Raw genomic sequence first — 26,749 nt, forward strand, 5'->3', positions numbered from 1 at the left:
TTTTATTTCTAAATCTGGGAAAGGACACCGTTTATTCGCAAAACGCCAGTTATAACTTTGGTATTATCGTGTAGCTAGCTCGCTTTAGCGGATGTTCCTGTTGTGCGCGCGCGCGGGGGATTGTGGGTAATGTAAGGTGCAGACAACAGTGTTCAGTGCCTCACGCTGAGAACGGCTGCCGCTGCCGCTGGAGAGAGAAAATAGCTTTCTCTGTCAGCCCCGGCAAGGTTAAGTGTCTTGTCAGTGTAGCCTGTTAGCATGCTCAAGGTCTGCTTCACTTGTGTTTGGTAAACGCAGCGAGGGAAACACGAGCCGAACGAGGAGCCGAGAACATGAGTCTAAACGAGCATTCGCTCCAAGCACTTTCCTGGAGAAAGCTCTACCTCAGCCGCGCCAAACTGAAGGCTTCGAGTCGAACATCTGCGCTTCTGTCTGGGTTTGCTATGGTAATATATTCTATTTACGGCTTACTTTCTGTTGCACATCACGCGCAGGCCGTGTGTTTACTGCATGTGCTTGTGTTTTCCAGGTGGCCATGGTGGAAGTGCAGCTGGACAACAGTTACCCTTATCCTCCTGCTCTGCTCATTGCCTTCAGTGCCTGCACCACTGTGCTCGTGGCCGTGCATCTGTTCGCTCTCATGGTCAGCACCTGTATCCTGCCCAACATCGAGGCGGTCAGCAATGTCCACAACCTGAACTCTGTGAATGAGTCGCCACACGAGCGAATGCACAGACACATCGAACTCGCATGGGCTTTTTCCACTGTTATTGGAACCCTGCTGTTTCTGGCCGAAGTGGTGCTACTTTGTTGGGTCAAATTTTTGCCAATCAAGCCCAATAAGTCTAACAACAGCACCGTTTCATCTGGTGTAGCTGCTGCAATTACATCCACTTCAATTATGGTCCCATTTGGTTTAGTCTTCATCGTATTTGCGGTGCACTTCTACCGCTCCTTAGTCAGCCACAAAACTGACAGACAGTTTCAAGAGCTTGAGGAGCTGTCCAATCTTACCCGATTACAGAATGAGCTGGACAACAGAGGGGACTCGTCCATCCTACAATCGCCCTCATCACATTTCCCTTAGAGAAGAAACAAACAACCTCATTCACAGCACTGGAAAGAATGCATGTAAATCAGTTTTAATCAAATAACATTTCACATGTGAAGTTGCCGTAATAACTATAAACAGAGATGACAAATAAGTGTATTAAAAGTTTCAACTTTTTAAATGATGTAACTTGTACTGTGGCGGAATATCTGAAATCCTGTCTGCTGCTTGCTGTTTTCTTTTATGTTGAATATATTTTTTGTATTATTATTGTTTTATGACTTAGGTTAATTTATTGCTAATTATTGATTTTGTTATAGAATTAGATATTATAATCTCAAATGATGGGCAAGGGCCTGTGTAACTATAGTTTTACTGTTTTTAAAAAGAAATATCCAAAATCCACAAACGTTGGCGCTTATTATTTGTTTGGGATTGGCTCAATAATCTAACAATGACTCCACTTTCGGAGGTTATTTTGAACATTTGTTGTGATTTCATGTAGATAAATCCAGTATTTACAGAGATATAAACCGTGAACCATGACAACAAATCGCAATCTAAAATTCTGACTCTGACCTGTCTCAGTTTTACGCAACCTATTTTGTGTTTAGTATGTACAGTATATAAACCTAACAGTTTGCGAAACAGCAGTATTATTACTAACACAAAAACATATTTTAAGTATTTCAAATGTTTTGATAATTAAGTAATTCCTGTGGACTCAACACATTTTACACATTTTGCTGTAAAATAAAAATGTATATTTACTTTCTATACTTATTGCTTTATGACGGCAGGGAACTTTTATTGCTGAACGAATTATCAACGTTACACTGAGATGAGTGTACAATGCACACATTATAGTGGAATCATGGAATAAACAACCAAAATAATCCACTTAGTCACTATGAAAATTGTATTCCCACAATGGTTTTGCCCACAATTATATGTGTGAGTGTAACATCATACTAGAATCTGAAAACAAACTTATTACAAAGCCTTTATTCTTGAGTGACTGTGGTCATGAAATCATTATAGGCTGACTGGGCTTCAGTCAATACTCCCTGCATATCCACAAGTTGTAACTAAAAACAAAAAGTAACAAAGGTTAATGATATTTCTAAATAAGATTATTTTCAGCAGAATGTAGAGTCATGCAGTTTTTCTACATCACCTGTGGAATCTGATATTTTGGAGGTCTTGGTGCTTCGTTTCTCCCAAAATCAGACAGTGTACCACATTTAGCTGTTCCATCCAACCAAAAACCCTCATAAAGCTGGCCTTGGTTAGTGTAGAAAAACTTTCCATAGCCATTCTTTTTTCCATCTCTCCAGGAACCTTCATACAAGTTTCCATTTGCTTGGACAGAAAAATGTGACATTGTAATCAATATTCACACATAACCTATGAACAAGTCGGTACAATCCCTCATTCATCCAGGATTGTTGCTTTGTAGAAAAAGATGACTATACCTGCATCTTTCTCTACAACACACATAACCTTCTGAGGCCACTATGTATACAACAAAACATGCCGTATCTTACCACTTCGCATAATGCCTTTGCCGTGATTCTTGTCCTTCCACCATTCTCCTTCGTAGATATCTCCATTGGCATAGTGCATTCTTCCCCAGCCACAACGGATATCTTCACTCCACTCTCCTTCATAAACCCCCGAGCAACTGTAAAGGAACGTGCCAAAACCCTGTTATAGCAAGAAAACAGTCAATAAGAGTATAACATTGTAGTTGTAAATCTATTTATGTTATGTATGCGTACATGCTTCTTTCCATTTTTCCAATCACCACAGTATTTTCTTGAATACTGATTGGATTGTGGATTTAGAACGCTGTAGGTGCCATGTCCATCACGCATTCCACATTTCCATTCTCCATCATAAATTGCGCCAGTCTTCTTCCACACTTGAGTTCCCTTGCCTTGAAGAGGAAAACATCCTGTTAACTTGCTGATCGAAAGGAATTTTGGATTAGTTTACAGGTTGTAGTTGTCTACCATGTTTTTTGTTATCTTGCCATTCTCCAGTATATTCATTTCCATTGACAGAATAAACAGTGCGCTTCAGTCCCCAGTTTTGGGCCTTTTCATCCAACAGTGTCGACAGGGGCTGTTTTTGTTCAGTAGGTCGCAAATATTCCATGGCAGGGGCTTTTGTTTGTGGAGACCCCCCTGCAAGAAAACACACTCCTTTACAAATGTGGAGTAACACAATACTTTTAAAAGTATGTCCTGGTAGATGAATACTACTCACCCTGCTTTAAAAAAGACTCCCAAACGAAGCTAATTTTTGAGCATGTTGTTAATAGTTCGGAGAGTCCTTCAATGAGGCGTGCATCGTCTCTTAGCAACGCGACTGTTTGAGGGGTTTCCGATGACATCACACCATTCCCATGGATAAGGTGCAGAAGGTTGCAGTGGCCCCGCAAGCACGCGGGCTGATTACAAATAAGAAACGTTGCCATAGCAATAAACAGTTTAAAACTAAATTTGAATGAGGAAAAATCCTCAATGGGTAAAGTTTTTCCATCATTACTGACTTTTTGGTATGGCCTTCCCTCCGTATCAGAAACGGTTCCAGAGAACAAGCAATGACCAAATTAATCATTCACTTAAATTGTAAAGTAACGAGAAAATAACTTTATTAAGACCGGTCGCAAATGAGAGGTTTGTTTACGAGATGCAAAAAAATGAAATAAAAAAGACAAAAAAGAAATACGGAAAAAAATGTTTGTTACGTTTCTGTATTTTACCCTTTCTTTCTTTATCTATATCTTTATCTATATTTATATCTATATTTATTTATTTATTTTTTCGCCGGTGACTTGTGCACATGCGCACTGCGGCCTGGGCACAATCCTATTGAGTGGACCAACGCTTCCATCGCGGTGGTGCTTTTCGTCTCTGTTCAACTCTTGTTCTACAATGTCAAAATCCAAATTGCAAACTGAATGGGAGGAAACCGACGAGGAATACCAACAATTACAGGTGAGCCTCTTTGTAATACACGTGCAGTAGTTAGTGGGGTTTGGGTTTAGTGAGTCGTGAACGTCACAGCTGTAGTAGGTTAGCAACTGTAAGTTCGCCGCTGACTGCTCGTTCTCATTTAACCCTGGTCCAGAGTGAACAGTCTGCACTGCAAACTGAGAGGACAGACTGTACTGTTTGGAAGAGCATAGATTTTATTTAGCATTAACATTTTATTTAAAAGTTGGTAAAGTGGTGTGTGTCCTGCTAATGAGTTGCTAGTGCAAAAACATGTTTCATATGTTGTTTACTTAAGAAATGTAGTTTTACTAGTTACTTTTTGTTTTATTTCCCTTGTTTTATATGAGTAATTTCCTACAAGGACAATTTTTGTGCCGCAATAATAATAGTTTTACGAATATGCTATCTCATGTTAGCATTCCCTCATTGAAACAGCTTAACTTGTAGCCCTCCTGGATCAGTCGTTTAGCATGAAAGGCTTAGAAGTGGACCTGATAACCAAATGAGATGTTCATTTTATAAAGAATATCTTAAAAGCTTAAGCACTCATAAAGCAGACAATAGCATGTATCATATTAGGTGACAGTAGCATGTATCATATTAGTGAAACTAACTTGTGTCTGTTATATGCCTAGGAAACACACAAACTCTACCGACAGAAGCTTGAGGAGCTCACCAGTCTTCAGACTTCATGCAGTACTGCAATAAGCAAACAGAGGAAGTGTCTAAAGGATATAAAGTACCGTCTAAACGGTAAAAAGTAAGTGCTTTGAATTGTTTAATTGCTGGTGTTTGCCTCTTGCTTGCTCATCTGTTTTCCATAGTTTTAGTGAGCAGTTTTGTCACTCTTGACATTTGACCTAGAGGCATGACCTTCTGCGTGTTTTTACACCACGTGTATTGAACCACAGAATGTTTTTGAAGTTTTTGGCATTTTTTCATACTTCATCAGCTGGAATATATGCAATGCCAGCAAGCAAAGAGTTTAAAAAACAATTCCATGAAGAGATGGCTAGATTATGTGTTGTCAAATATAGTACCAATCAATATAGTACTGTTTGTACATGTATACAGATTAATTAATACATTTTGTTCTCAGGTCTGCCCAGGCTGATGAGAAGGAACTACAGATCCTCGCAGAGATTCAATCCCAAATTAAAGACAGAGAAAATGTGTTTTTTGATATGGAAGCATACTTGCCAAAGAAAAATGGGTTTGTACTTTTTGATCTGCTCCTGGCCTGGCTTTGTATTTGAATATTCATTGTAATTTTGTTGACTGTATTTTATTTCGCCCACAGACTGTATCTAAATTTGGTTTTGGGGAATGTAAATGTCACGCTTCTCAGTAATCAGACAAAGTAGGATCTTTTTAAATTGCATAAAGTGACCCATTCTTGACCATTTAAAGCTTAACTATTGTTTTCACACAGATTTGCCTATAAAGATGAGTATGAGAAATTCAAGCTTTTTATGACAATAATTCTACTGTTTGGAGCCATAACATGCCTATTTTTTTTAAATTATCGGTAAGTTGTGTATCACTGCGCACACAACGCACTGTTTGAGTTGTTTTGTGTTCTCAATGTTTCATATTGTCTCTCATTTTAGTGTTACTGATGAGATCTTCAACTTTGTACTTGTATGGTACTACTGCACTTTGACCATAAGGGAAAGCATTCTCATGAGTAATGGCTCTAGGTTTGTTAAAGTGGAAATTGAAATCAGTTGATGGTATGTTTTATTTTGAAGTGCTCAATATGTCTTTAAATTTTTGATTTCAGAATAAAAGGGTGGTGGGTCTCTCACCATTATGTCTCCACATTTCTCTCAGGTGTCATGCTTACCTGGTGAGTAGTGTCATGCATGTGACCGTCCAAATGTAATATGTTATAATGATCTTGTTTTGTGCAGGCCAGAGGGACCAATGTATCAAATGTTCAGGAGCCAGTTTCTTGCATTCTCTATTTATCAAAGTAAGTCTTATTTTTTAATCATCCAAGACCTGTATGACCCACTGGAACTACTGTCTAAGGATTTAAAATGACAAAAGATGTTAGTTCTCTAAATGAGTGGTTCCCAAACTTTTGATAGTCATGAACTCGAAAAATAATAAAAAATCTTAACAAATAAAGATAAAGGGCTTTTAAAAAAATATATACGTGTACTCCTCGAGTCATTTTGCATACATCTGGGGGAACCACAGATTGAAAACGGTTTAGATCATAAGCATGTGCTGAATGTCTGGAAATTGATATAGATGAAACAAATATATTTGTATTGTAACTTTTGAAAATTGTATCAGTTTCTTTTGTTTTGTTTGATGCCTCTACTGATAATCTGCACTATCCATAAATATCCTGTCAAACTGATGGCTTTGATTGTATATCCCCTAAATGTGAAATGAAAACATGAGGTTAAAATTGTAAGAGTTTAACAAAGTATTTAGTGACAGCGTATTTCCTATTTTTAAACTGCTCATAAAAAGGCAGATATATATATATATTTATTTATATTTTAAAGCTGGCAACTCTCAAAAACACATAAGCAGATGTATTTATTCATAAACCTAAAGCCTCTGTGATTGGTGCCTTTCTTCTCAGGCTTTTTACAGTTCTTACAGTATTATTACCAGAGTGGCTGCTTATACAGACTCCGGGCTCTTGGGGAGAGAAATCAACTGGATCTCACAGTGGGTACGTTGTTTATCTATTTTTGGTTGAACTCTCAAGCCATCTGCAACACCATGTGGGAAATCTAGGCGAAAGGGCAGTGATAGAGACAGTTGTGAACATTAAATGATGTATGAGATAAACCATCTCAAAGGTCCGATTATTTGGGGAGATAAGGGGATAAGAACACAGGCCAGCAGTGTGAAGGGTTATGTTGTCCCAAGGTCACACGTCTGTTTCTCTGCAGAGGGATTCCAGTCCTGGATGTGGAGAGGCCTTACTTTTCTGTTACCATTCCTCTTCTTTGGCCATGTGAGTTCATGTAAAAGTCTACAAGACTGTTGACAAGTCTCTCTCTCTCTCTCTCTCTCTCTCTCTCGCTCTCGCTCTCGCTCTCGCTCTCTAAAAAAACATAGATAAGTCTAGATGTGTACAGTGATATGAAATAATACCTTCCTTTCTCTAGTTTTGGCAGCTCTACAACTCTGTGACCTTGTTTCGCTTGGGACAACATGAGGACTGTAAAGAGTGGCAGGTAAACCCCTGTGTGACTTTAAAGCAATGTCATTTATATCAAATAATTTGGGTTGACCTAACATAATTATGTTTCCAGGTGTTTATGCTGGCATTAACATTTCTAGTTCTGTTCCTGGGAAACTTCCTCACCACCCTAAAAGTAGTTAACCAAAAAATACAGAAATCCCCTGAAAATGTGAAGAAAAACGCCTGAGGATAAACTTCCCCCATCTCACACGAGACAAGAATGCACTATCACTTGACAGTTTGATTTCATCTGGACTGAAACCACTGTCTCCAGTTTGATGGCTACAGCATCAAGCCAAAGTGACTGTCCAGCAGATTTTGCTTTTGAATAACTATTGTTATCAATCTCAAAAGAAACTTCAGTTGGCTGAATGTGTCATCATGTAGATACAAACGACTAAACAAACTCACAGAAAATAAATTGCCTTTGATCACTCAAGTCTGTTGTGTACATACTTCACACTCCTGTCAAGTGCTAAAACTTTAGCTCTGCCTGGCTCCCTCTGGGGAAAAACTTAGACTGAGTACATGTCATGCAGTAGATGTAGTGGGAAGTAGGAATAGGGCTTTGTCAGAAATTGTACTCCAGAGACCTAATGATATTTCATGTCTGTCTTCACTATTGTTAATTGATTCCAGATACTGGTTCATTAATGGATAAATCTTTCTCTTCCGTGACATTTTGCAATGTTCATAACAGAGTTAAACTGCAGTGAACATTCAAAACACAGAATTAATAAATTGTAGCTGATAATCAAAATATTCCAAGTTGCATTGTGTGAAGGTGAGATTAATGTAACGTGTGCATTGCTATGGATTTATGATTAAACATTTGATTTGGGTGTTATTCCCTCTCAAACCCGCTTCGTCTCTGCAGCTTATTCAACACTAGTGGGCGCTATTGTAATAGAGAATAGACCTGCTGTGTTACTGCTTCTCCCTCAAGAGGAACAACGCGGGTGTCGATCTCAAAATGTAGTAACCCTCCAATAGACATTTTAAAATAGTTGACATGCGTTTAATGATTTATTCAAAAATAAATAGTCTGAAAAACGCATCTGATACAAAAAATATAAAACTAAGCATTTTGTTTACTATACAAGTTACACTTCTTTAAAATATAAAATCTTTCCCTTGCTAAATAGACTTGGATCTTGAGTAATTTTCTCGTAGCTTTAATGAACGGACACAAAGCAGTTCAAACCAAAGACACGTGGGCCACTAATGTAATTTCTTCACATGGATCTAGAATTTCATCACCTCCACTTCACAAAATCAGGCATTTCCTCTTCCTCTTGTAGTTTCTTTGTTTCCGTCTAAACGCCAGCGCCCTTTTGGTGGCTTCTTTGAAAATGTCTTCCACATTTTCTTGAAGTTTAGCTGAACACTCGAGATAAACTTCAGCATTAATTTGCTTGCAGGCCTCTTCAGCCTATTGTAAACACAAATGACACATTTTGAGTTATTGCATTTAACTTAAAGTGCTTCTGACAGGTTGGACGGCTCATCAAACTAAAATGCAGTTAAGATTAATATGTTTCATATTTTGTAGGAATTTGTACAAACTATCCAAGGATTATTTTATCCCGGTTTATTATTTTACTTCCTGTTTGTAATTGATGACATCATAGTAGGACATTAGTCACTGGGCCAAAACTCACCTAATGTCACAATTGTTTTAATTCGACAAATTAAAAAAAAAATTGAGAGCACCTTTAATTAATGTAGACTAGAAGGTCAAAAAAGTTCTTTATTTGTGTAAATTATGCATAAACTTTGGACGAAATGAGTGCCCCTGGTGTGATGTCACTTCCTGTGATTTTTCCACTTCTTGACTGGTGTGAAACTATAATGTATATTTATAAACACACCAGATAAAGTAAAAATCATAAAAACCTGTTGTACGCACTTTAAGCCACATTAAAGGTGCACAAATTCTCTGGAGGAGGTTCCACCACCTGCTTGTCTCCATGGAGATGTTATTGCTTTGCCTGGAATGTCCCACAGTAAAGCATTAAATGTGATCTGACTTATCCCCATGGAGACAAGCAGGTGGCGGACCCTGTATCAGAGAAGTTGCACGGCGCGCTCTTGAACAACGATCAGACAGAATGACTTCTTACTTGTGTGTAAGTGATGGGCGCCAGGTTGGAGGCCCTCAGCTTTCTCGCACACTCTTTATCTTTCCTCAGGTCGATCTTGCAGCCGATGAGGACCAGAGGAGTGTCTCGACAAAAATGCTTCACCTCTGGAAACCACTGTTTGGAGAAAGGTTTTTTTTTTAAGTGTCAAGACCTGACTGATGCTCTTGTTTTCAACAGTGTGTGCCTGGGGTCAACGTCCACAGCCGAGTTAATCATTGGAATGCAGCAGCAAACCAACCTTCAGCAATCATTAACACACGTGACATTTCCTAAAGGGCTCTCCAGTTGAGCCACGCCGTCCTTTATGCGATGCTACTGGTGCGTACCTTTATTAGAACGTTCTCAAAACTGGTGGGGTTTGTCACATCGAAGCAAACTAGAACCACATTGGCTTCTTGGTATGCAAGTGGCCGTAGTCTGTCATAGTCATCCTGCCCTATAGAAGAAGAAAAACAACACACAATCAATTCAAACTTTTATAAAACACCACTGTAACATTGTGTGGCATGTGTGAGAAAACCACATCCTGTTTTAAGTTTCCTTTTGTACGCAATACTGTGTGCAAGATAAACTATCGTGCCCTACAAGGCTTCCCTCTCCAGCAAAAGGGACAATTAGATATCTGTGAGCTGTTGGCATTAATATGGATTGATAGTAACATCTTTACAAAACAAGGGTCATATGGTTTGGCATGTAAAATACAGTTATTGAGTGTAATTCCACCTTACCTGCTGTGTCGTACAGGTTGAGCCGTATCTCCTTTCCACCAAGTGATATAGTGGTGTTATACTTTTCAAACACAGATGGAGCGTAGGTCTAGAAAATGTGTTTGTACATTATTTTGGGTAAATAATGACACAGTCTGTCAAATAAATAATGTAAATATTTGTATTTGTATTTGTATTGTATTGTATTTGTATTTCCTTACCTCTGGAAAGTCACCTTTGGCATACACCATCAGCAGAGATGTTTTCCCGCAGCCTCCATCTCCCACGATCACAATTTTAAGTTCATCGATTTTAGTTTGACCATTTTGGGTCATTTTTAATTATTTTTTTAAGTCTCCAGCGGCTCTCTGTGAGAAACTGACTCCCACTCTCCCTGGCATTAAGTGAAATACATGACAAGGACTGTATATTTAAACACTCAGATGATTTACAGGCAGTGCCAAATGAGAGGAACAGACGAGCCTCATGTTTTAGCAGGTATCTGAGCTGCTGGTTCACCACTTCCTGTTCCTGTTGTTAAATTGGAAATGTTCAGTGATCCCCTACACTCGTCTGTCGGCCTATAGGCACGCTGCTCATAGAAAGCATTTTTCTACAGCGCTGCATGACTCAATTTGTGGGTGGGTAAAATTTGGTAGCAGTTCTTCAATGAGCGACATGTTAACAAATGTGTAATATATAAGTCAGATACAATGAATAACCTGGTAAATGGAAACACCCAAAATTGTGTAAGAAGGTCGAACCATTTGCTTGAGATGTTAAATGTATTGTTTGAATTATGTTGGCTGGATAGTTAATTAGGTCTTCAGTATAGGCCAGTGCATTTACTGTGGTTTAAATCTGGAGACTGTATGGCTTACTTGTATCGGTGTAGAACAGCAGTAATGTGTGTATTATTAATGTATTTGAGTCAAGATTATGCACATGCAGGAATAAAGCAATTGGCTGTGTGTCTTCCGTATTTAGTCATTGCCCTTAAAATATCTGGGTTTCAGAAGGACGAGATATTTGGACCATTGATAGCTAAACCAATAATATTTTGAACGGCTCAGATGTTGCATTAAACAGGAAGTCCATGAAAAGATAAGAGTACTAACAAGAATATGTGGGCAGAGGGATTTTTTTTTTGTACATTCTGTACATGACTGATTTATTCCCTTTGAGGGGGGAAAAGGCAAGAATCCATTCTGCCCCCATCCCGCAATGGAACAAGAGAAATCAGATATGAAAAACAGAAATAAGTCTAATGGTGGAATGTCAATTAGGTGAAACCAAATCAAAGATTTATATTTATCCTCATATCAATATCCTCATATTGATTGGAACTGAAATAATCCAGATAATGTAAAAAAAAAAATCTCAAATATGACTTAAAACAATTGAGTTGCATGTGTCCATGAAAGGTGCAACGTATGTGGAAATGTGTCATTTTAAAAAAGGTGTTTATGGTGAAAAACAACCCCATTCAGTTTCAACAATGAAAACATATTTTAACATTTATTTAAGACCAAATTAAACAGATAATACATGTGAGATAATATGAAGGCAACAGAAAGCATATGTACACAAGCCATGCAAATAGTCTGTAAGTACTGTAGGTTTACACATTTTCTGTAAGTATAGGTAAGACTTGAACACCACATACCTACATTTAACAAGACTTTATGATCCGAAGACGCAGCCATGTTACAAGTTAAAATCCAGTAGCCTACAATAATTTAATAAAGCAAAAGAGGGCAATTCAGTTACAGTAATAACGTCCATCTGAAATGCAACAGATTTTGAGATTGAAAGGATTACAGAGTAAAACGCAGTTAATTGTTCTGTCAGTAAAAATATCCGTGCTTGTCAATATAGGAGGGGAGAGGAAGAAAGGACTGTAGGCTATTGAAAGTCGCTTGAATAATGTTTTCCCTTAAGAACAAAGGCAGCTGTGACAGGGAGGCCAATCCTCTTGTCGAATATTCCAGACAGTCCAGTAATGCCGGGACAGAGGGCGTTTTCCTTCTCAACAAAGGCAAAGACTATTAATAACCACCAGTGAGCAAATGAAATGCAAACATCCAGTAAGACCCTGCTATTTGCACCTAAATGCAAGCACGGGAGCCGTTACATTTACGGCTGAGCCCATCTCGCAGTGGGGGTCGTTGTTGGCTGAGTTGCGTCGTCTCAAAGCCTCGTGACCTGGAACAGGAATGCGCGCTCGTGCTGCTCCTATCGAGAAGAACTGACGCGCTCCAACACCACCAGTGCCTCTGTGCGCGCCTTTACCCCGCTGTTCATTTAACACGACACATCCTACAGGAACCACACGGAATGTGCCTTTGTTTGACACTTCCAGCAGCGAATAAAAAGCTAGGTTAGGGCATTCTTGTTCTGAAGAAGCCAATCATACGTACAAGGCTCTGGTAACGGCCAGAGCGAGGCCAGCGTGGCACGGGGAGGCTGCAGTTATTTTCTCAGATAGGCTAATCAGACAAAAGAGCTCTATCGCTGTTGCCGAGCGAGTCCAATGACCTTATATGGCAGCGTGGCTGTCATGGCAACCGGCCAGAGCGCTCGGATTACTACCGCAGAGCTGTTACCAGGGCAAATCCCACAGTAAGCGCACTGAGCCCAGTAACGGCCGATTCTCCAAATAGAACCTATCTTTACCAACATTATAACAAATGTCCATAAAAATCCAACGACAGCAAACGTCCCGGTCCAAGACACGTTGCCACAGAAACCCGAGATGCACATGTAGAGCTCACATGGAACACAGCGCGTTCTGCTCGAGCGACACGAGCCTCACCCAGTAATGGCGCAGTAACGTGTGAGAGCACAATGCTGTCTTTGTCTCTGAAGAAGCCATTTTGAGATGAGAACATCTAGGAAATGTTCATATTTTGTTATACACCTCCACTGCCTTTGGATTCAGCAAAATAGACAATTACTTCAAATTCAGTTTGGTCGTTAAATCCTTGGGATTATATTTGAAAACCACCTGTAAGTTTACACCACGACCTTTTTGAGCATAAAATACTTTGATAGCCGTGTTATAGATAAGACTTTAAATAAGACAATGGACATGAATACATTGCCATGCCTGAAACAGACAGTTGTCTACAATTAGCCTACCTTCCCATTTGACTGATTGCTGTTAATGTAGACTACATGGCAGAAGTTTTAGCCCTGTCTGCAATCTTGTCCTCAAGGAGATGTGGTTGCATTGCTGTCAGATGAGACTTGGAAAGATGCATAGTCCCAGACTACCACTTTTTGGATTCATATCCCTTGTGCTAATGGATTTCTTGTTTTTCCAGGCGATAACATCCAGCCCTTTATAAAAAAAAACGAAGATGACGCTGTTGCTGTGCCTGCGTTTAGGCCTCCTGTGTAGAGTGCTTCAAAAAGAAGAGGTAAACAGGCAATGTTTTACATGGAAGATTTACTTCAGTCCAAGTCAAGTCAAAGGGAGAACAGAAACTCCCCAAATCTTTGGAAAAGCTGTTTTGGGACAACCAGGCGACTTAGGGAAAAAAAAAGATTGACTACCTTTTTTGAAGAGTTTGGTTTGAAAAACAAGTGGACAGCAGTCTATACCTAGTGTCTGTAAAGACTTCACTCAAGGGAAGTACACTGTCGAAGCCCTGCTGTTGAGAAAACAGTATAAATGTTATTTAGGCCTAAGCAAACCCACATATTTTATTTTAACTGCACTGTATTCTTTTATTGTAGCCTACCCTAAAACCCACAATCAAGATTTAGAGAACATAGTCTACAGACAACTGTTTAATTTTGTTAATTTAACAACAGTTCAACAGAAAAATAGGATACATTACACAAAAGCATGCTTTATATATTTTAAATCCTAGAAATTATTAAGAATAAAAAATGACTTACTTATTGGAACTCTATTCTACAAGGCCACAAATGCAAACAATCTTCCACACATTTTGTTTAGGCCTACTTTGAGACAGTGTTCACTTAAGAAATAGTGGTTCTTAAAACAATAAAGTTGTTTATTTAACACTTTTATATGTTCACTTAAGAAATAGAAATACTTTTATAGGCTATGGGTGTGCCATGACCTAGTTAAGACAAAGATTCCAAGAAGAGGAAAAATGTTCAAAATGTCCATTACATTAGGCTATCTTCCTTCTTCTCAGTCCTTTTAAAGGGAGGAATCATAGTTTTATCATAGTCCAAAGAAGGTCAAATGTAAGATCCCTTTAGGAACAAAGGAAACCCATCTAGGCCATGAGTCCTGTTTCAGGAAAATGGCTGCCAGAGCGTTTGTGCCCCCTCTCTCTGCCTCTGTTGAAGGACTTGTGAGCTGTGCCTCTAATAGCAGTCAGCTCCTCTGCTGCTGCGCTCTGATTGGCCAGCCGCGCTGCCTCTATTAACCAGCCAATTGCCCGAGTATTGAGCATGCCTGAGAGACATGTCACTAACCCTACTTTAGATTGACAAAGAAATAACCTCCACGTAAAATAAAATACATTTACAAGGTTACACTCTCCTACAGACACATATTCTACACAGCAGCTGAAATAGGAACATGTTGCGAGTCTACGTTGTTGTAGCCTAAACTATGGACATCATGAGCTAAATCTATGCAAGAAAACAGTCCGAGGAGGTAAAAACTACAGGTGGGTAGGTGCACCCTACAGTCTAATCCTCTATATTGAACCATCCTCAAAGTATTGACAGCTATTGGCTGTTGTAGCCTACATACATGAAGTAAACACTGACTTTGTCATCCTTGGTTGTCTCAGTTATAGTGCGCGTGTTTGTGTTTTTATTTGTTTTTTGTTTTTTTTTTGTACAAACTTAAGCTAGTATTTCGTAAGTATTATCGTATTTTAGTACTCTCAGAAGAAAATATTAGACTATTATCTCTGTATTTTTTTAATCCAGAAAGCAGATTCCCCACACACACATTTAAAAGAATGAGCACAACGTTTCATGAAACAAGTCTCACTAGAAAATATTTAATATTTTTAATTTGTTGATGTTATAATGTTATCAACGAGTAAAAGCCAACGAAGCTAGCACATTCGTGTCGAATGTGCGGCCAGCATATCAGGAGGATAAGCCTAGTGGTGTATTGTGGGAGAGACAGAAGCTACAGACCAGAGGCACAATATGTGTTGGCTCTCGCCTAAAAGGAGGCAGTATTTTTCAAGCTAAACCATGTAATGTAAGCGGCGAAAGGAAAGCATTTTTGTCTTTTCGTCATTTAAAGAAATAACACTCTATTGGGCGAATCATGTCCAAGCCAGGGGAGAGAAACAGATTGAACGAAGACCATGGCAGAAAACAGACTTCAAGTAAGCTTGTTCTTTTCCCCTCTTTCTCCAAACCTTCTCTGCTGTTTCCGTAACTAGGATATGTGCTCGAATCTACAACGTGCGATTCTTGTACTCGCATTAGATCGAAAAACATGCATGTGCCACATTTAGTTGTTGTAAGTGTTGCCAACAGCACCGTGTCAGCGCCGCTGCTTTACGCTGGATATCGTCGCTCTCGTTTCAGGTTTGGCGAACGGCATGGACAGTCATTCTGGCTCGGCAGAGAAGCGGAGTCACCACTGGAGAAGTTACAAGTTGATTATCGACCCAGCTCTGAAGAAAGGCTCTCACAAAGTGTACCGCTACGATGGGCAGACTTTCAGCATGCCCGTAAGTGGACCGCACTACAATAGTAACAGGAGCCGACCTCCATGATGGGTTCAGCGGGGCGGCAGAGCCCGTGGTCCCGCGACCGTCCACAGAGTTCACTGCAATAGAAAAGTCTGAACTCCTCACGTTCGTGCGAGTTCAGACTGGGACCGAGAACAACCGTGTCATCCTCTGTTTCTTTAACGCAGAACCCCGGATTACCTCCCGTGGACATGGTGCGAGATCCAAGGATCGGTCGTCTATGGACAAAGTACAAAGAGACCGACTTACCTGTGCCCAAGTTTAAGGTAGAGTTTGGATGAAGGATGAAATGTGAGTTGTTGCATGTGGCAAAGGGGCTGTCAGAGGCAGACACACCCCCCTCACGCATCTTAGGACGTGCAATCCTAAATATAACAGCAACTAAAGTCCTATTACACGTCGATGGCTAATTCATCAATAGTTCTTCCTTCAGTTAATGTTTCTAACATTGCTGTCTGTCACGTGTTCTTCAGTCACTGAGTCGAACACATTTGTAACTTTTATTTTCCAGATTGATGACTGCTACATTGGCCCAGTACCTCCAAAGGAGATCACGTTTGCTCGACTGAACGATAACATAAGGGAAGGATTTCTTACCGACATGTGCAAAAAGTTTGGGGAAATTGAGGAGGTTGAGATTCTGTATAATCCTAAAAACAAGAAGCACTTGGGAATTGCCAAAGTTGTTTTTGAATCGGTGAAAGCAGCTAAAGTGGCAGTGCAGTCTCTGCACAACACCTCTGTGATGGGAAACCTCATCCACGTGGAGCTGGATCCTAAAGGTAAACACATATTCCATTCTGCCTTGTTTAAAGGGTATGTATTTATATGTCTCTTGGGAATTTGATAATTGAATTTCTTTCAAACTGAAGCTGGTCCCACAAGCCCAGAGCAGAGGGTGCTGTGTACTCCCACTGTGCCTAATTTGTAAACAAACACGTCCCATCCCCTCTTAGATTGTTACTATTGAGCGATCACCTTTATTCTCTGCTTGATGACAAATAAATGGGACCATACATACAACTATACTTGTATGTATGTTCTTGTTTCTGCTGTACTTTAATTTACAATTATTCATAATTCATTAATAATTTATTGTAAATGATTTAAGTTGATACTAAAAATAAAATTCATGCAGAAAGAATTGTACTACCAATAATGCCCTAGTTTTTGTTTTCATTTTTGTGTTTGTTTACTGTTGATCATTTTAAATTGTCTTGACTTGAAAAGGCGACTAAATGTGAGCATTTTAATCAGTTTTATTTATAGATTGATTTTCTTTTAAGTAAATGCATTGACACATTACTTTTGCTTTTTCAGATTTATCAATACAGAATCTCATACTTAATTTGTTTTTAGGAGAGAATCGCCTCAGGTATTTTCAGCTTCTGATGAATGGAAGCTACACGCCACGGACTCTGCCTGTTGGTAGTGAGGAGGCCAAAGACGTCTCCCCTCGAACCCTGGCAGAAGCCTTATTGGTAATTTCTCCTATAAACTGAAATGTATTGATTTAAAGACATTTTGGAGAAAGAGCAATTTCCTCTTTAATATTACTAGATTTACTAAAAACTAGACGTTTTTTTTAAAGATAAGAGCTGACAGATGAGACACATTTGAAAGACAAAAATGCCCACCTTACTATCCTGTGATGTCTTTGTCTTTAAGGCGTGCGAGCCCATCCGCAGGTTGTCTGAGAGCAGTGCTTCTGGAGCAGCTCTGCCACCCAGTAACTCAACGACTCCGCTGTCCTCGGAGGCAGGTTACTCCAGCCTGAGGCAGGATACGCCGCAGTCCCAGGGAACACCTCACACCCCACGCCAGACGAGTACACCCTTTTCTCAAGACTCCAACTACTCCTCCCGACAGTCCACGCCTGCTTATCAATCCAGCCGGGCTGAGAGCTCTGCAGGTTACAAATCCCGGAGACATGATGGCAAGTTTCAGGATGCCTACAATCGTCGTCCAGAGAGGCCTCAGTATCAAAGTAACATGTTCCGGAGATCATCGTCAGAACACGCCTCTCACAAGCAGCAGCAGCAGCAGCACCACCAGCAGCAGCAGCCGCAGCAGCAGGTCACTCCACCTGAACCCCCACCACCAACACCTTCATACAACTACACAGCTCCTACCCCGCCTACACCCAGCTTCACGTCCGCCTTTTCCCCCTACCAGACCCCTCTGCCCCCCGCTTTCCCTCCTTCAGAGCCCGCTTTCCATCACCCACCACAGAGGGAGACATCGTATCCAAGACCACCCCAGCCTCCTCCGGAAGATCCTTCTGAGTTTGTTCCAGTCAAAGATCGTCCAGAAACTCCCCCAATACCTGAGCCCCCACCTGAACCTGTTCCCGAGCCAACTACCCCACCTCGCCAAACCCCAGAACGCTGCCCGTCCCCGGGCTCCCCAAACATGGATTCAGAACGAAATAGTCTGGATTCCAGGATTGAAATGCTGCTAAAGGAAAAAAGGACAAAACTGCCTTTCCTCGCAGAGCGAGACTCTGATACAGAGGTGCGGATGGAAGGAAGTCCTATTTCCTCCTCATCCTCACAGTTATCCCCGATTCCCCCCTACACAGGCAGCTCTCAGGGTGGCCAGCAAAACTCCCGTCCTTGTAGCACAGGCTTGGAGGACATCAGTCCAACTCCACTGCCGGACTCTGACGATGACGAGCCCATCCCTTCGACTGCCTCCCTCAAGAGAACCGGCTCACCCATGCGGGACAAGAGGAGCACAAATGACCTCAAAGATGGACATTATCGAGGCCAAACACCTCCAGATAAAATGGAAACGGTAGGAAAACTTTTTAAATATTTCATACCTTTTGCAATCATTAGAAGAGTTATTTTGAGTGATTGTAAGTCAGAACATTTGCTAAAAAATATTAATAGTAATATTTCACAATGCTATTTGAGATCTAAAGAAACAACCGCAAAGAGTTACTGCTTATATGCTGGACAGAAATTTCACTTGTATTTTGTATGTATCATCAGTATATATCATACTCCATGTGATGGCGTCGCTCAACACTACTAAACTGTTTTTGTTGTGAAGCAGTAGCAGGAGAGAGAGAGGCAGGAAGTGATCTAGTTTCAGAAGTACCGTAGTTGTAGACAACTTTCTCTTTTTGGTATAATTTGTTTGGAAGAAGTTCAATTTTATGCCCTAAAATAAGAAAAATGCTTGTATGGTGCATCGAGTTAAAACACCTTAACTTGAATGCAAAAGTAATTCTTGTCAGACGATTGATTTACAGAGATACCCGGTTTTAATGCTAATCAAGTATCTAACATTGTAGATTTCTTGGTTGGAGCATCTAAAGCATTCCTGTTTTAGCAGAATTGTGATTTTGTGTTCCTTTTCTGACAGCTCACTTAGATAGGAAAGCACAATTTGGCTGTTGACCCACACTTCCTGGTTTTACAAGCTTAACTGCCAGGATTGGTCAAAGCGCCTCTTGTCTCACATTTCAACTTACCACAAAGCAAACAGTGCAAACAGGTCATTTGAGTAACAACACCGCTCCCATGCATTTCACTCTACTTGTACTTTCATTTTGTTGCTAATGTTAAAAGGTAGCAACTATGAAAATGAACTAAGCTTATCAAAAAGCTTAAGGTTGTCAGTCATTAAAATGGACTTCTCATGTGTCATGAATAAACAAGTGAAACTACATTTAGATGGGGTGCTTTAGATATTGTCGTTGTGTCCTTAGGCAAGATACTTCACACAGAACATTTTCATTTGTACAGTTGTCTCTTTAAAGTTCTTCAGTGCAGATCAGGGGAGAAGATTTTATGCAATATACATGTGTTTTTTAAAAGGTGCTACTATACTATTACTATGTATTTATTACATCCATAAAACAATCTTCTCGACGGAACCTGCCGCCACAAGAACAGTTTCTTTCCCTCAGCTGTTGGACTTATGAACACTTCATAGCAACTTAATAACACCCGTCACTTTAATAATTCATGTAAATACCTCCTATTCTATTGGTTTGCATTCTATTCTTGTTTTTGTACATATGTCATATTTAAATCACACATATTCTACACATTTAATACTACACGGTTTTATTTTGTACTGACTGATTGTGACATCATTCAGACATCCACACTTCTGTCTCTTGCTTTTCTCAGGGCCAACAGTCGTCAGGAGAAGACATGGAAATCTCTGACGACGAGATGCCCAACACCCCCATCACCAGTGGAGACTGTGGCAAGGGCATTGTCGTTAACTCTGCACTGTCACCGATGCAGACCCTCACTCTGCATCCTGCCGGCTTCTCTCTACACCAGGCTGGCTACCCCCTCACACACCACCACTTTGGACCACATTCTGGTGTCCCTGGACATCATCTGACGGATCCTCATGGAGTTCCCCACCATATGCTGCCTCACATGGCACCTTACTCCCACGGCATGGTGCCCCTCATGCAAATGGAGCTCATGAACTGTTTGCAATGGGAGCAATGGAGCTCTGTCCCGATGTCTTTCCAGATGCAGCAGCAGGTACTGAGTCGCATGGCTCAAACCAGAGGGCCATATTCCTACCCGCATTACATGGACAGCACTTTTGGAGGCCCGTACACCCCTTTGTCAATGAGCGCTTCCCCTGTGAGCGGAGCGGGCACCCATGGGCAACAGTGGCAGGATGCTAGTGTACCAAAGTTCAATCCAACAGTTCCTCCTCCTGGATATGATTCGCAAAAGGACGATCCTCATAAAGCTACCGTGGACGGAGTGTTGCTAGTCATAGTCAAAGAGCTAAAGGCCATCATGAAGAGGGACCTCAATCGCAAAATGGTAGAGGTAGTGGCCTTCAGAGCTTTCGATGAATGGTGGGATAAGAAGGAGCGCTCGGCTAAGGTGAATAAAGTGTTTTGTTGCGTTGATTGCTGCGCGTTTTAAAAATCCTGCCAGAAAGTAATACATTTTATCTTTTCACACAGACATCCTTGACACCAGTGAAAGGTGCAGAAAATAAAGAAGAAGAAACCAAACCTAAACCTAAAGAGACGATGGGTTCCAGCCTGCTGGAAAACTGGAACAAGGGTGAAGCTTTAGGCTATGAGGGAATTGGCCTGGGCATTGGTCTTCGAGGAGCTATCCGTCTGCCATCCTTCAAGGTAAGCCTAAGTGTTCATGCATATTTATAGTGTGGTGCGTATTCATGCTGCGTTTCATCTTTTAATGTACAAATGCTGCGTCTCTCAACTTGTGGTTTCAGGTGAAAAGAAAAGGTCCACCTGATGCTGCTGCAACAAGTGAAAGCAAGCGCGCACGACCCTCCACTCCAGTGGACGACGAGCTCGAGGATGAAAGTAAACCAACTGATGAATCGAAAATAGATTTGGACAGCGCAGCAGTGAAGCGGCGGCCTTCTCGACCTCTTGAACTGGACAGTGAAGGAGAAGAGGCAGACATCTCGGAGAAGGAGGAGTCTTTGTCTGATCGTGAGGAGGAGGCAGAAGAAACTGAGCCTAAACAGGCCTCGTCTAACAAAGTAGGACCACTCTCACCTGTAATGTCTGTCCTCCACTGTGTGTCGAGGTGTTCATGTGGCTATTCTCATTCTCAGGCGAGTGAAGATGAGAGCGAAGAAGAGCAAGAGCGGGACTCATCATCTGCATCCTCAGATTCATCAGATGACGGTAATTTTGGAAGAAAAAAAAATAAAACAATGGAAAGTTATGGGAAATTACAGGAATGACCAAATACATATATTGTATATTCAAACACATGTAAAAATGAGTGGAAGTAATGGGTTAACCAGTTCAAATGAGACCCAGATACATTCATGATACAATTTAAAGATGACTCTTATGGAAGTATGGCTGTAGTCCATGAGTGAAGTTGATTAATCAGTCAATGGTGTCTTGGTCGACAAAGGTTTTATTTACATTATAAAGATCTATTTCCAACAAAATTGGAATTGTTTAAACATTTTTATTCACGGGCCAGATTTATTAATGAAACTAAAATTGATAATCATCTCCAGTTTTATGTATTGCTTTAGCGCAGTTTTACATTCTAAAATTGCCATGGAGCAGGTTAAATGTTTGGTGGATGAGGCTGGTTTTCCACTGGAAAAGTAGACAATGTGCACTTACGACATCGTCACATTATTCTGAACCACTTTAAAGGTTGTCTCCATGACGGCAAAACACCTGTGCTGCTTTTTAAGTATGTATGTTCCTGCTCCAACTACACACGTGGCCTACGATAACTTTAACTTTACATCTCACAGAGGCGGAGTCTGTCGTGTCCAAACCCAGCTCGGACTCTGGGTCGGAGAGCTCGGACTCCTCTGAATATGAGGTGAGCTCTGAAGAGGAGGAAAGTGAGGTAGAGGATAGAGGGAGTGAGGTAGAGGTGGCCAGTAAAAGGACATCCTCATCCTCCTCTTCATCATCTACGTCTTCTGATGAGAGCGAGACTGAGACGAAAGAGGCACCCAGTTCTCCAATGGGACGTCTTGCAGAGGACACACAAGACCACAAAAGCAAGCACGAGGTCATAGTCAAGTCCAGACCACCCAGTCCCAAGGAAGAGCCAGTGGAGAAAGTCCAGAGGAGGCCTCCATCACCTCCATCACCTCCAGGTGCCCCAGGTGAGAAGCTAAAACATGTCAAAGAATCATGTCCTTTTTATGTTTATTTCCTTATTAGCAGCTTCAGGTTACATTATGCCATCAATCTAAAATATTAAATGATCTTTCTCTTCAGCAAATGAGCGAGATACAAGTGGTGATATAGCAACGTCGAAGTCTGGGTCTCGGGAGATTCTCGCAAACCTCCGGCCTCCCACGCCAACTGGCATCCTGGACGACAGTGACCAAGTGACCAGTGAGTCGAAGGCCAAAGGTAAAGCTGAACCAGAGGAAGTGGACTGCACTGATGCTCAACTAACCTCTGTAGAGTCAAACTCCTCTGCCCCCAAACCTCTTGCATCTTTAATGCACCTCCCTCTTCCTCCACACCCCTCTCTGGAGGGGCGCTCCCTCCTCCACCCGCCCCCCGCTTCACTGCCGGACCTCCCCCAGCGGCCTCGGCTCTCCACAGACGAGGATCTCCCGCGTACACCAGGCAGGGACCTGTTGGAGCGAGCTCGGAGTCTGGGCAAGTCTCAGAGCACTGACACGGTGCCCATCACGCCTGGAGGTGACGCTCCGCTGACCGGCAGCAGTCTGCTGCTTAGCTCCCCTCATATTCCTGGTAGTCCTTTCTCCTACCCCGCTCAGTCTCCTGTTCTTAGTGCTGGTGTCCCACGAACACCGGGGAGAGATTTAACGTTCACACCTGTGTTCCCTGACCCCACAGCACTAGGCCTGAACAGGAAAACGTCCTTGGCAAGCATTGACGATGAGCCTGTGTTCAAAGAGCCGCCACTCAGTGCTTTGCCAAACCAGACCTCTGTTTCTGAGGACCTTGCTGCATCTGTGTCATTGGACGTTCCTATTCCAACCGATTCTGCATCATCCAAGAAGAAGGCTGCACGAGTCAAATCCAAGAAGACCCCAGTGGTCTCTGAAGTGGAGGAGTCTCTAAAGGTCACTCCTGAGTCTGTCCCTCCGGAGACGAGTCTGTCCACAAAGTCCCCTGAACGCACTCTGGACTTTAGGGAAGACAAGGTGGAGCCTCAAACCGTCGTACCTTCTGAAGATGGATTCTTGTCGTATGATGATGAGGAGCGAGTGGTGAAGCCCACTCGGAGGGCGCGCAGGGGCTGGGAGATGCTGCTGCTGGGCAGTCTGTCTCCTGTCAACACGCCCCCTCGCACCTACTTCAAACCCCGCTCAGATTTCGAAGAGATGACGATCCTGTACGACATCTGGAATGAAGGCATTGATGAGGAGGATGTGCGACTGTTGAAGATCACCTACGAGAAGATGCTGCAACAGGACAACGGCAACGACTGGCTCAACGACACTCTGTGGGTCAACCATCCTAATATCCTTTTATGCGGCTCCAGGTTACTTAGGTAATGCTAAACACTTTTTACATTCACATTATTTCCTTTGATGGCTGTCAGATTCATGACTTAGCTTGTTGCTGCTGTTTGACTGATGGTAGCGCCCTCTGGTGGTGGAAATGTGTACTGTGATTTAAGCATTGTGTCCAACTTGCGAGTTTTCTCCTTGATTCCTGTGCACCTACTAACATCCCTGGAGTGAAGAAAAAGCGAAGAGATGATGGCATGAGAGATCACATGACTGGCTGTGCACGAAGTGAAGGATACTATAAAATTGACAAGAAGGACAAGATCAAATACCTTCAAAGCACACGGCTTCAGTCAGAGGAGGTTCCGTTTGATACGCAGGTAAATGGAAACGCAGTTAAAAGATATGGAGCTGTTGGTGTAGTTCCTCTGTGTGAACGATGCCCAGTGTTTCAGAATGAACTGTATTCTTTGTCGCAGGGGATGAGTATTCCTGCTCAGGTCCACGCCTCTACCAGAGCTGGCTCGGAGCGGCGATCAGAGCAGCGGCGTTTGTTGTCCTCCTTTGCCTGTGACAGCGACTTACTCAAGTTCAACCAGCTTAAGGTGAACTACTTTGTCTGTTTGAGATGATTCTTTTCATATATATACATTTAATTAGTTGTTCTACGTTAACGTGGCTGATTCCTGATTGTGTGACTTTCAGTTCCGTAAGAAAAAGATCCGATTTTGTAAGTCGCACATCCACGACTGGGGTCTGTTCGCTCTGGAGCCTATTGCTGCTGATGAAATGGTTATCGAATATGTTGGACAAAATATCAGACAGGTGGGAAATCCTAATCGCATTTGATAATATACTTTTTGTTTTGTTAGTGTTGTCTATATGGTTTTATGGATACATTTTGTCCCGTTTAGGTGATTGCTGATATGCGAGAGAAGCGCTACGAAGAAGAGGGAATTGGCAGCAGCTATATGTTTCGTGTTGATCATGATACAATTATAGATGCAACAAAGTGTGGCAACTTTGCCCGCTTTATCAACCACAGCTGTAATGTAAGGATGCTTGTTTTACCCTCTACCATGGTTACCACTGCACATATTGAACCAAGCGCCTTTGTAACGACGGTCTTTTCTTTCAGCCGAACTGTTATGCGAAGGTCATCACAGTTGAGTCGCAAAAGAAGATCGTGATCTACTCCAGGCAGCCTATTAACGTCAACGAGGAAATCACGTACGACTACAAGTTCCCCATCGAGGACGAAAAGATTCCTTGTTTGTGTGGTGCGGAGAACTGTCGGGGAACGCTGAATTAAGTCCTGCCGCCTCGACACGGTGACATCACAAAGGAGTTGAGGAGTGGGAAGAACCTGATTGGACGTGGTTTGTGCCGCTCCAGCATTCTTTACCCTTTAAACTCCAGATTGTTTACAAATCATGGTGCTCTTGAAATGCATAGTTTATATATAATATATTATCATGGACCCAAAATTTACAAAACACTCAACATCCAGTCTCACGCCAGTACAGCCAGTATTTAAGCATGGTTCCTTCCAGATTTGTCCCTTTTTTCTATTTTACATTTAGCCTCAAGCTTTATCAACACCTTGGGCTGCTTTTGAACAGAGTTGAGATGCACAAACCTGCGAGACTCTGTGATGAGATCTGTCAGAGCAGCGCATTCTTGGACAGTGAAATTTTGATCATGGAATTGTCTCTTCTACCTCTTATAAAAGTCAAGTAACTCAATCATCCTGCCACTAAAATTGGGACTCTTGTGATTTCATGTCGTCACCAGCTAACAGTGAATCGTGCAGCTTCCTAATAGTTTATGCAAAAAAAACAGTAACACGCAACAACATTAATGTCAATATCTTGCTTGTTTCTTTGGCTTTGTTTGAAATAGTGTGAATGAGAGTATTTATGACCTGATTGTGAGTGCACTGCCCCCTTCAGGCCACCGTGTAGAAGGCCGGGCAATCACGTAAACAAGGAAAAATAAGATAAGAATAATAATTTACTTTAATTTCGACTTCCATTAGGCAGCATCCTAAAGAAACTGTAAAACAGACCTAATGGAGAAAGTAAATATTTATGTGCCATTTAAAAAGTAGTTTTAGTTTTAACATGAGCTGCTTGTTTGTCCCTTCAGTCTGTCCTGCTCCTCACTGCTCCTCACTGCTCCTCACTGCTCCTCACTGCTCCTCACTGCTCCTCACTGCTCCTCACTGCTCCTCACTGCTCCTCCTCTACACTTCTGCTGAGCTTTTCCCCTGAGCTCAACATAAAGAGCTTTTGAATGCCCTTTTGTGCTTTGCATAAAACTCGCCCTCCTTAGACCAAGTCTGTCACTGCTCAACATTGGCATCGCCTTTCCCCATGTTTATATTGTGTATAAGACTTGTATAGAAGATACAATCGTTTTTATCTTCACAGGATTCATACTTTTTAAGATGCCTCCTCTTTTTTTTCTTTTTTTTTTTTAACAAGACTGAGTATTTAAAAAAATCAGGGATCTGTGAAAGGAGTCTTGAGGGTTTCAAAAGGTGTACAGAATGGAGCCTCCACTTCCCTTTGAGAGATTGTTTCTTGTAGAAACGTCTTCATTTTTCTGCCAATTTGCTCTGTAATTCTAACATGTAAATACTGTAACTGTGAATATGATATAAATATATATTTTTGTTTTTGGTAAATGCTACAAGAAACCGCTCTGATCTTTGTAACATAATGAGGTGTGCTAAGAGCTGGTAGCAGGAAATTTAGCTTGTGTCAAGCTTTGTTTTTTATTTTCAGTTGTAAATTCAATGAAAATTTGTTTGCGGTGTGAAGTTTAAATAGACAAAAGATGCAGAATTGGCATGGGAAGAGGAGTCACACATCGCCTGTTCTCATGTCTATTTATTACAACTAATGACAAAATGTATGAAAAGAAAATAAAGCAATTTTGAATACATCCATCAATAACTGTGTCCTCAAT

The 26,749-nt window shown here is 41.4% G+C and overlaps 5 protein-coding genes across 7 annotated transcripts; 3 read left to right on the top strand and 2 right to left on the bottom strand.

Annotated features, from left to right (window-relative positions):
• Positions 1–274: 274 nt before the first annotated feature.
• orai1b (ORAI calcium release-activated calcium modulator 1b) lies at positions 275–1,473 on the top strand. The gene is made up of 2 exons (XM_072455440.1): positions 275–446; positions 530–1,473. Exons 1-2 carry the CDS (start codon positions 333–335, stop codon positions 1,085–1,087), a joined length of 672 nt encoding a protein of 223 aa, XP_072311541.1. The 5' UTR covers positions 275–332; the 3' UTR covers positions 1,088–1,473.
• Positions 1,474–2,055: 582 nt separating this feature from the next.
• On the bottom strand, positions 2,056–3,259 carry morn3 (MORN repeat containing 3). Its single transcript, XM_072453958.1, has 5 exons — positions 3,067–3,259; positions 2,833–2,990; positions 2,599–2,758; positions 2,229–2,413; positions 2,056–2,139 (listed from the first exon to the last, which is right to left on the bottom strand). The coding sequence occupies exons 1-5, from the start codon at positions 3,209–3,211 to the stop codon at positions 2,056–2,058; spliced, it is 732 nt and encodes a 243-aa protein (XP_072310059.1). The 5' UTR covers positions 3,212–3,259.
• A 680-nt stretch (positions 3,260–3,939) lies between these two features.
• Positions 3,940–7,691, top strand: tmem120b (transmembrane protein 120B). Its single transcript, XM_072455441.1, has 12 exons — positions 3,940–4,056; positions 4,692–4,816; positions 5,156–5,269; positions 5,357–5,416; positions 5,489–5,584; positions 5,667–5,756; positions 5,840–5,905; positions 5,970–6,031; positions 6,659–6,751; positions 6,975–7,039; positions 7,194–7,262; positions 7,341–7,691. Exons 1-12 carry the CDS (start codon positions 3,994–3,996, stop codon positions 7,455–7,457), a joined length of 1,020 nt encoding a protein of 339 aa, XP_072311542.1. The 5' UTR covers positions 3,940–3,993; the 3' UTR covers positions 7,458–7,691.
• Positions 7,692–8,378: 687 nt separating this feature from the next.
• Positions 8,379–10,838, bottom strand: rhof (ras homolog family member F). 2 transcript variants are annotated; one of them, XM_072455443.1, is made up of 5 exons: positions 10,343–10,838; positions 10,138–10,230; positions 9,741–9,845; positions 9,394–9,528; positions 8,379–8,702 (listed from the first exon to the last, which is right to left on the bottom strand). In XM_072455443.1, the coding sequence occupies exons 1-5, from the start codon at positions 10,454–10,456 to the stop codon at positions 8,538–8,540; spliced, it is 612 nt and encodes a 203-aa protein (XP_072311544.1). In that variant the 5' UTR covers positions 10,457–10,838; the 3' UTR covers positions 8,379–8,537. The 2 variants fall into 2 exon arrangements, with proteins under 2 accessions (XP_072311544.1, XP_072311543.1); XM_072455442.1 differs by having other exon boundaries at positions 8,380–8,702; positions 9,741–9,850; positions 10,143–10,230; positions 10,343–10,832.
• Positions 10,839–13,238: 2,400 nt separating this feature from the next.
• setd1ba (SET domain containing 1B, histone lysine methyltransferase a) lies at positions 13,239–26,725 on the top strand. 2 transcript variants are annotated; one of them, XM_072455445.1, is made up of 17 exons: positions 13,239–13,543; positions 15,663–15,808; positions 15,997–16,095; positions 16,341–16,611; positions 17,189–17,310; positions 17,498–18,625; positions 19,975–20,703; positions 20,787–20,963; positions 21,065–21,340; positions 21,416–21,488; positions 22,085–22,447; positions 22,563–23,786; positions 23,990–24,156; positions 24,256–24,381; positions 24,482–24,601; positions 24,691–24,828; positions 24,915–26,725. In XM_072455445.1, the coding sequence occupies exons 2-17, from the start codon at positions 15,677–15,679 to the stop codon at positions 25,086–25,088; spliced, it is 5,319 nt and encodes a 1,772-aa protein (XP_072311546.1). In that variant the 5' UTR covers positions 13,239–13,543; positions 15,663–15,676; the 3' UTR covers positions 25,089–26,725. The 2 variants fall into 2 exon arrangements, with proteins under 2 accessions (XP_072311546.1, XP_072311545.1); XM_072455444.1 differs by lacking the exon at positions 13,239–13,543 and adding an exon at positions 15,207–15,457.
• Positions 26,726–26,749: the final 24 nt, after the last annotated feature.

This window comes from Eucyclogobius newberryi, unplaced genomic scaffold (genome assembly GCF_026437365.1).
Source record: "Eucyclogobius newberryi isolate DKJ021-1_F unplaced genomic scaffold, fEucNew1.0.hap1 SCAF_2, whole genome shotgun sequence".
NCBI lineage: Eukaryota > Metazoa > Chordata > Actinopteri > Gobiiformes > Gobiidae > Eucyclogobius > Eucyclogobius newberryi.